Source organism: Stenella coeruleoalba (genome assembly GCF_951394435.1).
Source record: "Stenella coeruleoalba genome assembly, chromosome: 9".
In the NCBI taxonomy this organism is placed as follows: Eukaryota; Metazoa; Chordata; class Mammalia; order Artiodactyla; family Delphinidae; genus Stenella; species Stenella coeruleoalba.
This window is the reverse complement of record NC_137155.1, coordinates 87,973,608-87,989,121: the sequence shown is the minus strand read 5'-3', so window position 1 is coordinate 87,989,121 and position 15,514 is coordinate 87,973,608. Positions and strand designations below refer to the sequence as shown.

At 47.9% G+C, this 15,514-nt stretch overlaps 1 protein-coding gene across 2 annotated transcripts in view; it reads left to right on the top strand.

Annotated features, from left to right (window-relative positions):
- SLC13A4 (solute carrier family 13 member 4) overlaps nucleotides 1-15,514 on the top strand; it is a 40,834-nt gene that overhangs the window by 12,516 nt on the left and 12,804 nt on the right. For both annotated transcript variants that reach the window (XM_079931029.1, XM_079931028.1), the window contains exons 3-9: nucleotides 5,112-5,248; nucleotides 7,130-7,302; nucleotides 7,748-7,802; nucleotides 10,426-10,465; nucleotides 11,245-11,322; nucleotides 13,106-13,290; nucleotides 15,101-15,220. In XM_079931029.1, the coding sequence (XP_079787155.1) occupies nucleotides 5,112-5,248; nucleotides 7,130-7,302; nucleotides 7,748-7,802; nucleotides 10,426-10,465; nucleotides 11,245-11,322; nucleotides 13,106-13,290; nucleotides 15,101-15,220 (788 nt within the window). The remainder of the gene's footprint in view (nucleotides 1-5,111; nucleotides 5,249-7,129; nucleotides 7,303-7,747; nucleotides 7,803-10,425; nucleotides 10,466-11,244; nucleotides 11,323-13,105; nucleotides 13,291-15,100; nucleotides 15,221-15,514) is intronic.

Below are 15,514 nucleotides of genomic sequence, written 5' to 3'. Positions count from 1 at the left end.
ATCACAACAGACATCTCAAGTTAATGATTTTAGTGCTTTTCTATCTATGGGAAGAAGTAGGAATCTGGGGTTATTGAAATGATCCCTTAGATATGCATCTTAACTATTTAGGGCCAGTACCCAAAGTACAGAATGCTTCCTGTTTTTCTCCATCCTGAATTCCCCTCAGGGTGCACGACTGCAGTGGCTAATGGCTTGATCCTTATAGAACTGGAATGGCGGGCAACATTCTTTTCTTTACATGTGTAACCTCTCTAAACTTCCATTTTACTCATCTGGAAAATGAGAATAATAGGCATACCCACCTCGTGGGGAGTTGTGAGGATGCTAGACCTACCTGAGTGACAGAGTGCCCATCACAGCACCCAGCTTATCTGCACGAATGATTCATTGGTCCATCTGTCTTCCTCCCTGACGATGGCCCTGTCCTTAGTGAGAAAAGCACTGAACTGAGATCAGCATCCAGATTTCCATTCTCCTCAAACTTCTAGGATTAAAGCCACAACTCCCCTCACCTTCCCATTTAAAAAAAAAACAACTTTGTAAAAATATTAAAACCTGACATATCCAGAGAGCAACAAATAATTCCGTGACCAAAGAGGGTGATGTTTTTAAAAGCTCATCACTAACAGATGTCACTTGCAATTTACTAACAATGAACTAGTTCATTAAAAGACTACATTGGTCAACACTTCTGTCCTTGTGCCTCTCAATCCAGGCTGGGTTAGAAAACTCTTGAGATGTACTCACCCTTCACTTAAGAAAGTTTGGGGGAATCTTTGTCTTTTAGGTCCACCTTGCTCCTTCTTACTTCATTTCTTTCTCTTATTCCCCCACGTGGTCATGCTGGCATACCTGATTCCTAACCCTCAATCTCATCTTGAAGCGTTTCATCTTTTCACTTCTTTAACAATAATAATGGACCATTACTGAGCACTTCCTACGTGCCAGGCCTGTCTTGCATCATCTTACTTAAGGCCCATACGGATTCAATGTGTTGTGTATTACTACTTAAAAGGTTGAAATGATGGGGGAACAGGGGTTCAGTATTTGGTCCAAGAACATACAACTCATCTGTGGGGAGCAAGCATTTGAACCCAGGTTGAGTTCTTACTTGCTATCCTCTGCTCCACCTTTTCAGAGCGGCCTCCTTGAGCCCATCTCTTCTTAAACACAGTCCAGAAACATCTCTGCTCTCCAAACTTGGGGTTTGGGCACACCGAGAAAAACCACAGAGCAGAAAAGCAGTAAAGGCGGTAACACTGCCAACACAAATGTCACAAAATCCATGCAGTCTAGCCATGGGAGGAGCACTTGTTTTAGAATCTAATTTCTCTTTGCAAATAGTTCTAACAATTTTCATTATCTAGTTTCCCAACTCACAGAATATTAGTCTTGGAAATTAGATAGTGGGGAAAGGAATGCTCACGGCAAGTGTGAGGACGCAACACATTTTAGAAAACGATTAAAATAATCCTCAAGAATCCTGGAACTCCCAGAGGGGCTGTAAATAACCAAGGTTTTATTGTAAAGAAAAAAAAAATCAGTGGGCTAGAAAACTAACCACCAACACCATTGGACAAGATTTTATTGATTGTGCCTGGGCCCTCTCTGTATGCTAACGGCCTCAGACCAGGTCAGCCTCTGTGTGGACCACATTGTAACAGGAGAGCCACCAGGAACCCTGGCTGTCAACGTGGCGGGCCACGCTAGCTGGTTTGCATGTGTCATTTAATCTTCACGACAGCTTTACAGAAGATTGGGACTCATATAATCCTCATATATTTTTTTAGATGAGAGAAATGAAGCCCAGAGAGGTTGAATAACTTGCCCAGCATACAGCCGAGTCACAAACTACACCCAGGCTACATCACCAAACACTTGGCATTGCTTACAAGGGGGCAGGAAGGACACGTGAACAGACCTGAGCACACCAAACACCAAATAAGAAAACATCACAGGGCCAATATCCTACTAAACCTGGGCCTGGGGCTTTCACTGGGCCGGGCCCAGGTATTTGGGGCCAGTGTCAGGACTGTGATTATGAATAAAGATGAGGAATGTGGGCTGGCCCGTGCTGTCTGGGGTACCCAGAATTTCCCCTGGAGTTGAATTAGATGAGTGGTTTCTACTTGGCCACCCTGAGTGGCATGTCGAATAGTAGCTTTAGATTCAGATGGACCTGGATTGATATCCCAACTCCACACCTCACACTGTGACCCTGGAGAAGTTCCTTAACGTCTCTGAGTCTGTTTCCTCACCTTAAGTGAGAAAGTGAATGCAAAATACATTTCTGGCATGTAAAAGACACTCTACCGCATGTTGGTTCCTTTCTCCTTGCCCTTGAGAGGAACCCTGAGAAAGTAGCCCCACCTCTTGTGCAGGCTCTGATCCCCCTAAAAGGCCATCACCAACTGGGGTCTATCAGGATATGTGCCAAAGAGGCAGAAAACTAAAATGTTGTCAGTCAGTCCCCAGGGAAAGTAACCCTGGTAACACTGAGTCTTTAAAAGCTTCACAGAGAGCCATGAGTCATGGGGCCAGTGGGGGAGGCCCCAAGTAAGATGATGTCCACCCAGGAGGACAATGGTGTCTCAGGTCTTCTGTGGGTTCCTCTCCTTGGTAGACAGATGAAATTAAAACACCAATTCCACCACAAAGCTGCCTTTCAGCTGCCTAGGAACATGAGTGGGCAGTGAGGAAGGTCCTAGGCCCCCAGTTCAGCCAGCCCTCCCATCCCAGCAGTGCTTCCACCTCCCGCTAGGGGGCAGCACCTCCACCCACCGTCAGGGCCCGAGGCCTTCCTGTCCTTCCCAGTGCGGACTCTGCCCCAGAGTCACAAGCCCAGCACCGCTTCTCTGCCCTCCGGGAGCATTAGTGACAGTGTCCATGAGGACTGGGGTCGAGGACGAGGACTAGATTAACCAGAAGCAGAGGCCTCTTACCCCAGGAAACGGTCTCAGAGAGGAGAGATGATCCTTCTGTTGCACAGAACTCATCAACCAGACACAAGGAAATCTCTGTGGGGAAAAAGTGAGAAGGGAGAAATGGAGCAGGTTACCTTTTGGGGGGCTCTTGTCTTACCAAAGTGTTGCATGCAGAGTTTAAAACTCAAATAATACTGAAAAGGTCCCAATGAAAAAACAGCAGACTCCTTCCCCACCCCTCCCTCCACCAAATCCCACCTCCCCTGACCCAGAGTCAAAAACTTAACTTTGTTAACTGCTTCTTCTGGTATTAAGCTCCACGGTCCTATATGATATTCTTATATTAATTCTTAAGTTATCACTTTTAGACATTATCGGTTGACTTCTGATTATAGCAGGTGAGGATTTTGTACTCTTACATCACCCAATTCTCTTCCCTCTACCTTCCCAGTACAGGCATATAATTCAATAATCAAAGTTTAACAGTATGATTATATAAATTCTGTCTACTTCCAACACTGCAGATTTTACTATATTTGTATTTCCTTCCCTGTTCAGTTTTTATTTTTCTTGCAGTTAAAAATGTTCTTGTTTTCTCACTTTTAGAGGATTTCTAAGTTAGGAGTTAAACTTTTCTATATCTTTTCCTCCCAATTTATATCATGGTTGCATTGTTGGGAACAACTCTCTTGTATGTGACAAGTATTTATTGAGCATCGACTTTTCCATATTATCCTATTAGGTGCTAAGAGATACAGAAACAAGAGAGATACACATAAAAAAATAAACAGTACAAGCATGAAGCAACAGTTCTAGCACTGCCCTATGTGCTCTGTGATGTGTAGAGTTAATAGTACCCACAAGGAATGTTCTGGAGTCAGAGGTTAGAGTCACAAGGAAGGTTTTCTGGACGCCACCAGGCCTGAACTGGGCTTTGAAGTCTCATCAAAGTGGAGATAAGGAGAGAATGTTCCAAGAGAGGGAATCAACGAAGAGTTGGTCCTGGAGCCCAAACATAGGAAACATGTTTGAGCAGGACTAGATCTCAATTACCTCGTCATTAAAAAGCAAGAAGAAGCAGCTGGTAACTGATGCTATGGTTGTGTGAGAGAAAACGCCTAATCTTAGGAAATAAACACTGAAGTATTTAGGGATAAAGGACCAAAATGTATATGACTTACCCTCAAGCGGTTCAGGAAAAAAAAAAAAAAAACCCATACACACAGTGGATGGCTATTTCTTGCACTATTATCATTTTGGAACCCTTTGGAACTCTGGAATTATCTGGAGTTAAAGAGTTATTCAAATATAAAGTTTTTTTTAAAGGTTTAAGGCAGGTTATAAAGACACCTTCAAGAACTCTGTCCTAAGGAAATAATCACATTTATATAAGGTTAACGATTTAAGCTGAAAATTATTCTTTGCTCCATTTGCAGCAAAGAAAGAAAAAAAGAAATCAACTTAAATATTCAACAAAAGGAAAACGGCTAAGTAAATTCTATGGTACTTCATGCTGTCATTAGCATGAATTTTTTCAATAAATTTAAGTCTCATAAGAAAATGATCAGGGTACAATGTCAAATGAAAAAAAGAAGCAGGATATAAACCAGTACATACTGTATAAATCCAATTATGTATCTATATAGACATTAAAAAATTGAAGAAAATATACCACAGTGCTAACAGTAGTAGGATTAAGGGTAATTTTATCTTTAATTTTTCTATATTTTGAAGTTTTCCATAATGAACATGTATTAACTTTCCAATAAAAAAATGAACAGGATTTTCTAAAAAGCTAAAGAAAATGAGATTATAACCCAGGGTTATTTTCATAATTTTTAAGAATTAAGGTAAAACTGTAAATATGTTTATTCTTTGAAATCGTATTCATATCACAATTAGAATGGAGAAGAATATCTACCCGACAGAGTTGCTGGCAGGATTAAATGAAATCTTTGTAAAGTGCTTAGCACAGTGCCTGCCCAAGGTAGTATGTATGTATGTACGTGTACATAAAATTTTTAAAATTTAAAATTATATATATATGTAATATACAACAGCTGGCTATTTTAATAACTCTCATCTCCCTGCTTTTTGCTTGCTAGCCTCTGGTTGAGCTTGAGTTTAGTCGGGCGGGGGCCAGGCCCCGGGTCGGGTAGGGGTGACCCGAGCTGGCCTCTGCAGGTGGCGGCCGAGTACTTCAAGAACACCACGCTGCTGCTGGTGGGTGTCATCTGCGTGGCGGCGGCTGTGGAGAAGTGGAACCTGCACAAGCGCATCGCTCTGCGCATGGTCCTGATGGCCGGAGCCAAGCCGGGCATGTAAGTCACACTGAGTGCATCCCCTCAGCTCCCAGTGGGCCCCCTGGACGGTCAGAGGGACGTCCACTTGAGGCTTTCTACCAGTGGGGGTGGGAGGACACCAGGGCCTCAAGGCTCCCATCTCCCCCTCCAGTGAGAGGGCCTGTGACCATGGAATGGAGACTTGAGTGGGTGACTTTGGTGTCCTCTAATAACCTGAGTAACCTAGACTGCTGGGGCAGCGGGTTACAAGATCTAAGGGGCTCATCTGGTAAAACAAGAGGGACCAACATAAATTGTTTCCCAACCTTTTTCCCTTGTATCAGGGAATAGGCTGGATGAGGAAGTGGTGTCTTCTCCTCTGTCATTTAAGGAGGCATGGAGGTTTCCTCCCATCCACCCTGAGTTCTTGTCGCCATTGGTTTAGACCAGAGGCCTGTCAAATGTGGCATCTGACCCGGCATCTGCAGGGCACTCAGGCCCTCAGCTGCTTCCTCTTTTCTCTCTGCTGTCGAGAAGGCCGCTCAGGAATGTGTAGGAAGGTCAGGATTGACGGTTTTGCGTGAACTCATTCCCGCTCTCTTGGATAACCCTGCCCTTATCTTCCCTTTGGAATATCGTCCTCACCTCCTAGTTTACAACTTTCTTGCAACACTTTTTATGTAAGCTGCCCTGACTCTCCTGGGAGTCCAACAGAGCATAAATAAATAATATGGTGTTAGTTTTCATCCCTAGTCATTAGATGAAGACATGTTATACTTCAAAAGATGTTCCTGTCTCCCACTTAACCACAGCCTAACTCAGGGCATAATCACTCAGTAATAACCTGAGGTGTTGTACTCCACACTCGGCCTCCTAGACACACAACGGCATTTCCCCATATCACGTTGAGGCTCTGCGGCTCTTTGAAACCCCTGGGTACTATCGTCAAGAATTTTTATCCCATTGCGTTTCTACTTGTCTCTATTTACCGCACCCTCCAGCAAGTTTCCACCCACCACGGGGCCCTCTGTTTGCCGGTGCATGTCCAGGGCAGACAAACTCATGTCTCCATCAGCCTAAACAGAGACACCATCAGGGCTCTGGCACCTACCCGGTCATGATCCACAGGACAGCTGTGCTGGCCCCAAACTGTGAAAAGTCAATGATCCCACCTAAGGTGATCAACACGGGTAGTCTTTATGCTGGCTTCTCTTATGGAAATAAGAACTATATCTGTACAAACACACAGTGCATGTTTTCAAAGTCAAGGAGAACTTGAGAGTTATCTTTGTGTTTTCCTCCAAGTGTCAACTCATAGACACAGCCTTGAAAAAGTGCACACAGTGCAATGGGACACTGCTGAGCCGTTGGGGGCTATGCTTTCAACGGTCAGTAGTGGGACAAGTAGTGGGCGGAACCGTAAGCTCTGTCCATTAGTCTCTATTTGGTCGCTAATAACTGCAGTGACTTGGCTGCAAAGCAAGGAATGGGATGGTACTCGTAGGACTGCTGGCTGCAAGGGCCGAGAAAAGAATTCCTTTATACACAAAAAACACACATCATCACCAAGCTAATGTCCACGGACGAGAGCAATCAGGAAGTCCATGCCCTGTGACCCTACCACCAAAGCTATTCTTTGCTTAAGCAAGGGCTTTTCTTTTTCTTTTTTTTTTTGGGGGGGCTAAGGCCACTAGCCCACGAAGTGTGATGCATTCATTCAACACATCTTTATTTAATGTTTACTCTGTACCAAGCCCTGGGAGTACAAAGCTGAATGTATGACATAAACCCCCATTTTCTGGATAATTGCCAGCACCAGCAGGCTTGTAGGAGGCCCCGCGGGAGCCCTGCGAGATCGCAAGTTGCCCCCGGGGAGGGGGGCATGCTGTGATGCTCCCCCTGCGCCTCCCTGCCTTCCAGGCTGCTGCTCTGCTTCATGTGCTGCACCACGCTGCTGTCCATGTGGCTCTCCAACACGTCCACCACCGCCATGGTCATGCCCATCGTGGAGGCCGTGCTGCAGGAGCTGGTCAGGGCTGAGGAGGAGCAGCTCGCGGCCGGCAGCTCCAGCGCCGAAGAGGCCGAGCCCATCAGTACAGTTTGCTAGAGTTCATCTCCCCTTTGCTCCTCCGCCCGAGTGACACTGCCCAGCTCTGCGCCTGCCCCCACTGACCCTCACCTGCGTCCCGCCTCTCGTCTCGCCTCTTCCCCTTCCTGGCCCCTTACCCCGTACCAGCCCTGTAACCTGAAGCTTCCCTGTGTCCCCCATTCCCAGCTCTTCCTTCCTGCCCTACTTAAAGCAGCCACCGCTGCTCCTTTCCCCCAAACGCTCAAGGATCACGACAAGACCCCAGGCCTGTCTGTGTCGCTGAGTCCCACTATGCCTTCCGAGCGGAGGGAAGGGGAGTCGTCAGGCACCAGGCCCAGCAGGAGCCCTGATGCCTTTGTTTCCTTATCCAGCCCCAGCCCAGAGCCCCTGCCCTTCAGGGTCAGGTCCAGACTCCACATCTCACTTCCTGCTTTCCTTTGCTACCGTAGATCCCGATGTAAACAACAGCCAACCTTCCCTGGAACTCATCTTTGTCAATGAAGAGTGAGTATGACCTCCCTCCTCCCCGACAGGGCCTCTTTCAGCTGCATGGGCCAAGCTCACATCTTGCCACACCACCACCTCCCCCCATCCTGCTCTCCTCTCCATACCGGGGAGCCACTTGCCAAGATCCTGAGGGCACCTCCCTTAACCACCGGGTATCACAGGGCTGAGGGAAGAGCGGAAAAGACTACACTGAATCTGAGGGAGTATGTGGACTATCTGTACATCTACCAAGTACATTTCAGCTAAATTGATGTCCCTCTTGGGAGAATAATATATTTAATCTATTAATGAAAAAAGGCTCACAGTTTAGATGTCACTGGAGATTCTTAGAGAATCACAAAGTATTTTTTAGATATTAGATGTGGTCTTACTAGATTCGGTCTTATTAGATATGGCAAAGAAAAACTAGGTGGCAGGTAGGGGATTCGAGGACAGTTGGTGAGACAGCCATGTGCTGATGAAACAAGCAGCTTTTAGAAAAGGAGAAATATCGCTTCAAACACCCATGTGGGGTAGATCCATTAACAGCTGATTTCTTTTGGAGATCTAATATCAAAATGTGGTCTTCAAGGAATACTGGGATGAATAGGACATTTGGAAAGTTGGATTTGTACTACAGCTCAGTTTTGCGATTTGCTCTTTTCATTGAAAAATGGAGAACTGACACTGAGTGAGACCAGCACGATGTGAAGGGACAGAGGCAGAAGGGTGCCACCAGCTTATCTTCCTCCCGTCACTGGCTCCAATCATAATATACTGGACTTTCCTCCCCAGCCCCGACCGTATCTCAGGCAAATCCTATAGCTCTTCTGGTTCCTTTCAGATATTAGAATGATCTCGTTTTTAGATACTCGGCAGTCTAGTCCAGACTCATAGCAAAATTTCAATCCCTCATCGGAAGCTTCTCCCCGCCTCCTCTCACGCTCTCACCCAACCCCCCTTCAGCCCAGGCCTGCAGGATAAGAGGTAGAAGTGAGCAGGTGAGACAACTGACTTTTCTCTTACTCTTCCCCCACACTCCTTCCTCTCCCCTCACCAACTCTCTGCGTCTGAATTCTCCAGGGTCAGGGCAGAGGCTGTAGCGAGCAGGAAAGATAAAAGGGCAAAGAGGGTCTTGGCTGGAGGTATTCCAGAGTGCGGTCAGTGCCCTGAGATTCAGGCCCCGACTCTTTTACATGTCGGGCACTTACCTTCAGGGTCTTCGGAGTGTCCCCTTGAGCCACCTCTGCAGAGCCTGGGCCTCATGGCACGAGGTGCTCTTGGGTGACCGCTTGGGCTCCCTCAGTTCTGTGCTCTGGTGGCTTGCTCCCCAGCCTCTTTATTCTGGGGACGCCTCTGGCCTCTCGGGCAGGGCCTTTTCAAGGTGGCAGTAGCCCAGCCACCTTCCCTGCCGCCCCCAATGAAGACCACTGGTCATTGAGGGCACAGCCTGCTCCCAGTACAGTGGGCCTTTTCTCCTCACTCTGGCCTCTTGGGCAGCACACACTGGCCTCTTGCCTTTGTTCTTTTCTGGATGAAAATACATGTCCCCAAACTCCAAAGCCAAAGCTCAAGTTGTTCCGGACTTCCTCAGCAGCATGCAGGGGGGTCCAGGACTGCCACGGTGTGAGGATGGCGGTCTTCTTTCACGCCAGCACCTCGCATGCTGTCTGAGGGGTTCCATGCCAGCCTCCTCACCCGATTTGGGAAGGAAGGCGGGGAAACATCACAATACTCCTCCCAGCCTAACGACTCTCTCCGGTGAATGCTTCCTGAGCCCCGTCAACGCCTTATCCTTCCCTGATAGAGCCTGGAGGTGGGTGACGACCCCAGGACCCCACTTCCTGCACGTGTGTCCAGCCCCTCTCACTGGCCTTCCCAGCGGCTGAGCTCATAGCACCCACTGTCCTCAGAACTAGGACAGACCAGAAGCATGCATTTAGTGCTCAGTGTAAGTCCGTAATGCTGGTAGTTAAATCCCCACCTTCCTCTCTCCTCAAGGCAAAGACTGGGGACCAGTAAGAGTGGGAGGGACTCAGCACACGCGTTGCCTGCCACCCTCTGAGGTGCAGCTGCTGATGAGAAATTCACCCCCATCTTCTTGCTCTCACATGCTTTTTACCATGTGTGGCCCTGGCCCTCCCTGCTCCTGTCGCCTTAGATAAGCATTTCATGTTTCTCCTTCTAGAAAGTGAGCCAGTGAGAACATGGTCAGGGGCCCAGGCTCTCCAGGCAGAGACAGAGACAGGTTCCTCTCTGGCACCACCACTTAGCACCCGGTGCTCTCGGGAAGTTAGTAACCTCTCTCTGCCTAGTTTCCTACTCTGTAAATGCAGGTGGTGCTACCCGCCCCTTAGATCTGTCGTGAGGATTAAAGTCCATATTTGAGTGATCAGCACCTAACAAGCACTCCATGTTAGCTAGTATTAGGAGTCTCGGTTTCCCTCCAAAGGAAACGCCCTGCCCCTGTTCCCACAAATCCTTACCACATCTCTGGAAGGTGAGATTCGTCTTCTTCTAGGTGTAGCCTAGAACACCTGAGTCTAGAAGGGTCACTAATACCAAACACCATGGGGGAGAATTCCCATCTCATCAAGTCTGGGCCACTGTTGTTTTTCCCACTTCCTTTGCTTTCTTCCAGCACGTCGAATGCAGACTTCAGTTCTCTGATGCAGAACAAGGTATGGCCCTGGGTTTCTTCTGTGCTTTGAGATACCTGAAAGACCCTCAAGATAACTCAGGGCCAGAGAAGCCTGGCAGCTTGTCGAGGGCCCAGCGGCCTTCTCTGATGTGAGGGCACAGAGGTGCTCCCCTGAGCCTGGATGCGTGAGGCTTTGGGCAGTTCTGAGCCCCGGCCCTGAGTACTGGGCTTAGCGTCACAAAGGACAGGTTAACCTTTCCTCGCGTAAACCCAATAGTCAGCCATCCAGATATTCAAGAGCCACGTATTCAGCCGCAGGATCCCTTTCAGGAGGGATTCGTTTACAAAAATCTTATTATAAAAAGGGGACACGTTTATAGGGGAAAGCCAAGTTTGCCTGCACACTCTACGTGGCCTCACCCCCTTGCCCAGGGCTGGGTTTACATCTCTTCTTACCTCAGTCCCAATGGATGGGCTTTGATCCGTCCAAACTGTGGACTTGGTTGTGTGCGATTTCTTTTTTCATGTTCTTTGTGTTAAAGAAAAATGAAGGGTTCTTCGTTAGTTAATGAAGTTCTAGAAAGCCAAGCTCTCCCATAAGGACAGAGCCATGTTTTTCCAAGTTTCAAAAGCCTCTTCAAATGGGGAACCTGCGAGAAGGAGGCAGGCACAGTAGGGGTGGCTCTCTACCACCTGCTCGCCCTGCTTCTGGTCTCCGAGTCCCACAGGGAGGAGGCGTGGGTGCCCCCAGGGTGATCAGGTGGCTTCTCCAGGCCCCACAGTCTCCTCGTGGTAGTGTGACGGTCTGTGTCCCGACAGAACCTGAATGGCGTGCCCGCCATCACCAGCTCCGCCAGAGCAGCAAACCACCAGGACAAGAAGCAGCGCACGTCTCAGGTAATGGAATTGCACCTCCTCATCCTGTTTCCTACATGAAGTGCCTTGAGCTTCCCAAGGGGCCCTGCTCGTGAAGCTGTGAGGGTGTCAGGCTAGCGGGCTGTCGCCAGGCACACTTCATCCATCTGTGTGTCTGGCCTGCGTGTGCCACGGAGATAAGACATCCCACTCGCTGTTGACTTTGGCAAGTCATTCCACTGTCTGAGCCCCAGTTTCTTCAGCTATAAAAACTGAGACTTGGTCTAGATCAGAGGTGTTCAAACTACTCCTCAAAGGTGCTTCAGGGGCACTGCACATATTTTATTCGTGTATCCTGAGATTTTAAGGCAACTGCTTTTCTGTTCCCTGATTTTCCTGGTACTTTATCACTGAAACAAAATGCAGAAGTACAATGGACGTCGAAGGTGGTATAAAATTGCAACCATCACTTATAGCCCTTGATTTCAAATTTTTGTGTTCATCAAAATCATCTCAATTATGTAGCATCCGTATCATCATAAATAAATGCCATTGTTTATTAAATACCGAGCACTGGGCTGAGCGTTTGCTCTCTAGTCTTGGCTCAGAGAGGTAGCAACTTTGAACTCCATTTTGACAGAGACGCAGAGAGATGAAATCATGTACCCAAGGCTTCAGCCTCAGAGGAGAACCTCGATTCAAATCCAAGTCTCCCTGACCCTATGTGTGTACTTTCAGTTAAAAAATAGATGTTTGCCCATTAAATGCTACATTTGTTTTCTCTATTGGAGGTCCATGTAAATTTTCATTAGGAGAAAGGACTGTGGAAAACTACTGGACCAGAGAATCTCTGAGGTCTCCCCCAGCTCTTACAATCAATGAATCTTTCAGGAAAATGTGGCGGGATCCAGCCTTTTCCGGGCCCTCCTAGGCAGATGGGGCAGTGGTTACGGGCTTTGAGAAATGTGGCAGGGTGGCCTCTTCCCCTTGGTTTTCCTATGACCTGGCCTGCTGACATTTGTACCAGGCTACTCCTAGTTTCACAATTTGGGGCCAGGCCTGGCAGGACAGAGGGGCACTTGCTTCTTTAGTCCACAGTTGAGACCAGAGGTCAACAACTGCTGACCCTGAAAGGCCGTCACATGGACCACACAGGGCCTGAGAGGACCGTGGCCAGGCTGAGGTTTATATGCTGACCCTGAAAGGCCGTCACGTGGACCACGCAGGGCCTGAAAGGACCATGGCCAGGCTGAGGTTTATATGCAAGGGGCAGGGGAAAGTGGGAAGGGAAAGCCAATAGGCAAGAAGGGAAAAAGTGAGAAAGAAGGGAGGAGAGAATCACACACTTTGACTCTCCGCCCAGTGAAAGCTGGACTCTTTCTATAATGCAAAGCTTATTTTTCAGTCATCTCCCAACCAGGACTGTATTTTAATTCCACGTAGAATAACCACCTTCTATTTGGTATTTAGACACAAAGTGGAGAGCAGCCAGTTTTACTGGAATTCAAGTGAAAAACAGAATGTGCTGTTAATACCCATAACAAAAATAATAATAGCTTATCATTTGTTAAATGCCAGGAAGTGTTCCAAGTGCATTCCATGTACTTTTCAAAACAATCTGGCAGAGAAAATAGGATTTTCCCCATTTTACAGAAACTGCAGCTGAGATGGGGCTGCCCAAGTTGGTAAAAGGTAGAACTGGGACTGGGATTTGTTTTTCTGACACCCAAGCTTTCCACTGCACAATGGTGCCCCTGTTTTTCATGCTTTGTGTGCCAGACAGCCCAAGCTGGGTTGGAGAAATTCACTGATTTTCCTTTGGTAGGAAAAGCCACCAGTCCTGACCCCCAGCCCCAGGAACCAGGAACTCAAAAGAAAGTACAAGTCCCAGCATGACCAAATGATCTGCAAGTGCCTCTCTCTGAGCATCTCTTATGCCGCCACCATTGGGGGCCTGACCACCATCATTGGCACCTCCACCAGCCTCATTTTCTTGGAACACTTCAATAAGTAAGTAATTCACTCTGTCAACAAATATTTACTAACCACCCACTGTGTGTCAGGGACAGAACCAGGTGCTGAGTATACCACAGAAAATCGAACCAGAGCAGTTTCTGTACTAAGAGGGAAAAAAGATGATCAAGTTATTACAGTTAAATGTGACAAGAAGGGTGGGATTCTGCCGGGGGAGCCCTGCTGAGGGACCCCACCCAGTCTAGAGGGAGGAAATTACTTCCCAAAGAGGCGACGATGAAAGTGGAGACGTGCAGGCCAAGCTGGAGTTAACTAGATGAAGGGAGATCTTCCAGACAAAGAAAACAGTGTAGTAGGCTCAGAGGCAAGAGAGCAGAGCACGTAAAAGAAAATGACAGAGGGCAAAAGGAGGCCAGGGAGGTGGATGCGCAGATCACAGAGGGCCTCGCAGGGCCCACTAAGGAACTTGGACTTCGTCCGAAAGGCCGTGAGAAGCCTTTGAAGAATTTTAGGCAGGGAGTGAGGTTATCATATTTACAGTTTTGAAAACTCATTCTGGATTTTAAAAATGGTCAATGGTTTGGAACAGAAAAGGCAGGCAGCAGGAAGATAATCCCGGACACGGCTACAGATGCCCAGGAGAGAGCTGGTGGTGGCCTGGGCAGCAGTGGGAGGAGAAATGGCCAGATCTGAGCAACATTCAGAGGGAGACTCGACCGGCCTGGGTAGGGTTAGGAAGAGCCTGAGAGAGGGAAAGCCCAAGTCTCATTGTCAGGCTTGGGGCTTCAGCAGCTGGGGAAACAGAGTTGCCCTTGACGTAAATGAGGGGAAAGATGAGGAAATGTTGATACAGAGGTTGAGATGACCAGGTGGTCACCTGGGCTGGGGCCACAGCTCTGCCCAATGATGAACAAGGAGTCCACCAGATAACCTCCTTGGCCCCCTAAGACCAAGGAGGCCCCCTAAGCAGTGGATGTTGATAACAGATTTGGAGATTCCATGCCATGGTTCTCCTGTGGGCAAAGTTCACATCTAGAACCTTCATGAGGCTCTAGAGACCGAAGTTCTCCAGAATTGATGCCTTGTGTCCCCCAGTCAAAACACATTCCTTGGGGGCTTCCCTGGTGGTGCAGTGGTGAAGAATCTGCCTGCTGATGCAGGGGACACGGGTTTGAGCCCTGGGCTGGAAGATCCCACATGCCACGGAGCAACTAAGCCCGTACTCCAAAACTACTGAGCCTGCGCTCTAGAGCCCCTGAGCCACAACGACTGAGCCCATGTGCTACAACTACTGAAGCCCATACGCCTAGAGCCCGTGCTCCACAACAAGAGAAGCCACCGTAATGAGAAGCCCACACACCGCAACGAAGTATAGCCCCCGCGCGCCGCAACTAGAGAAAGCCTGTGCGCAGCAACGAAGACCCAACGCAGCCAAAAATAAATGAAATAAATAAATTTAAAAAAAAAACATTCCTTCAGTGACTTTACAAAGAAAGTAATCAGATTGCCTCCTCTATTCTGTTGTCTTGAAATCCAGATCAGAATCTTTACATAAATTAAGAGCAAACAGATCCAGAGTGATTCTCCTGAGGGCAAAGTATATACACTGCAGTGGTATCGATTTTGGTTGCTTGGATGCTTTTTTAGCTTATTTCATAATTCTTGGCAGGGCTCAGTGCAGCTGCAGCTGCCAAGTGAGCTCTAGATAATGTTTGACCATATTTTTATCATTATCTCTACCATGAGCTCTGCTCTGTCTTCTTAAGGACCATTTAGCGTATTACCCCGAAATACCAAATGGAAATCCACCCTTTTCTAATCACTGACCTGGTTCTTTCCCCTCCAGCCAGTATCCAGCAGCAGAAGTGGTCAACTTCGGCACCTGGTTCCTCTTCAGCTTCCCCATCTCCCTCATCATGCTGGTGGTCAGCTGGTTCTGGATGCACTGGCTGTTCCTGGGCTGCAAGTGAGTCCCAGGGCCCTGCCAGCAAGGCTCTCCTGTCCATCCAGGGCCATGGCGCAAGCCCTGGAGGGTGCCATCCAACGGGGAGCTGCCAAGTAACCACAGAGGGTACCCGGAGGATGCAGTGGACTAGATGAGGAGTCGGGCATCACATCTTCTAGACACTCTGAACATACATGGACTCTGCACTTCACTATGAGCTCTGCAATGAAATGTTCTTAATTTCAACCAACTGGTCAGGGGAAGTGCTGGATTCATAAAGAGTCTGAATCGGAGAGTGTTTAATGTAGTTCCATA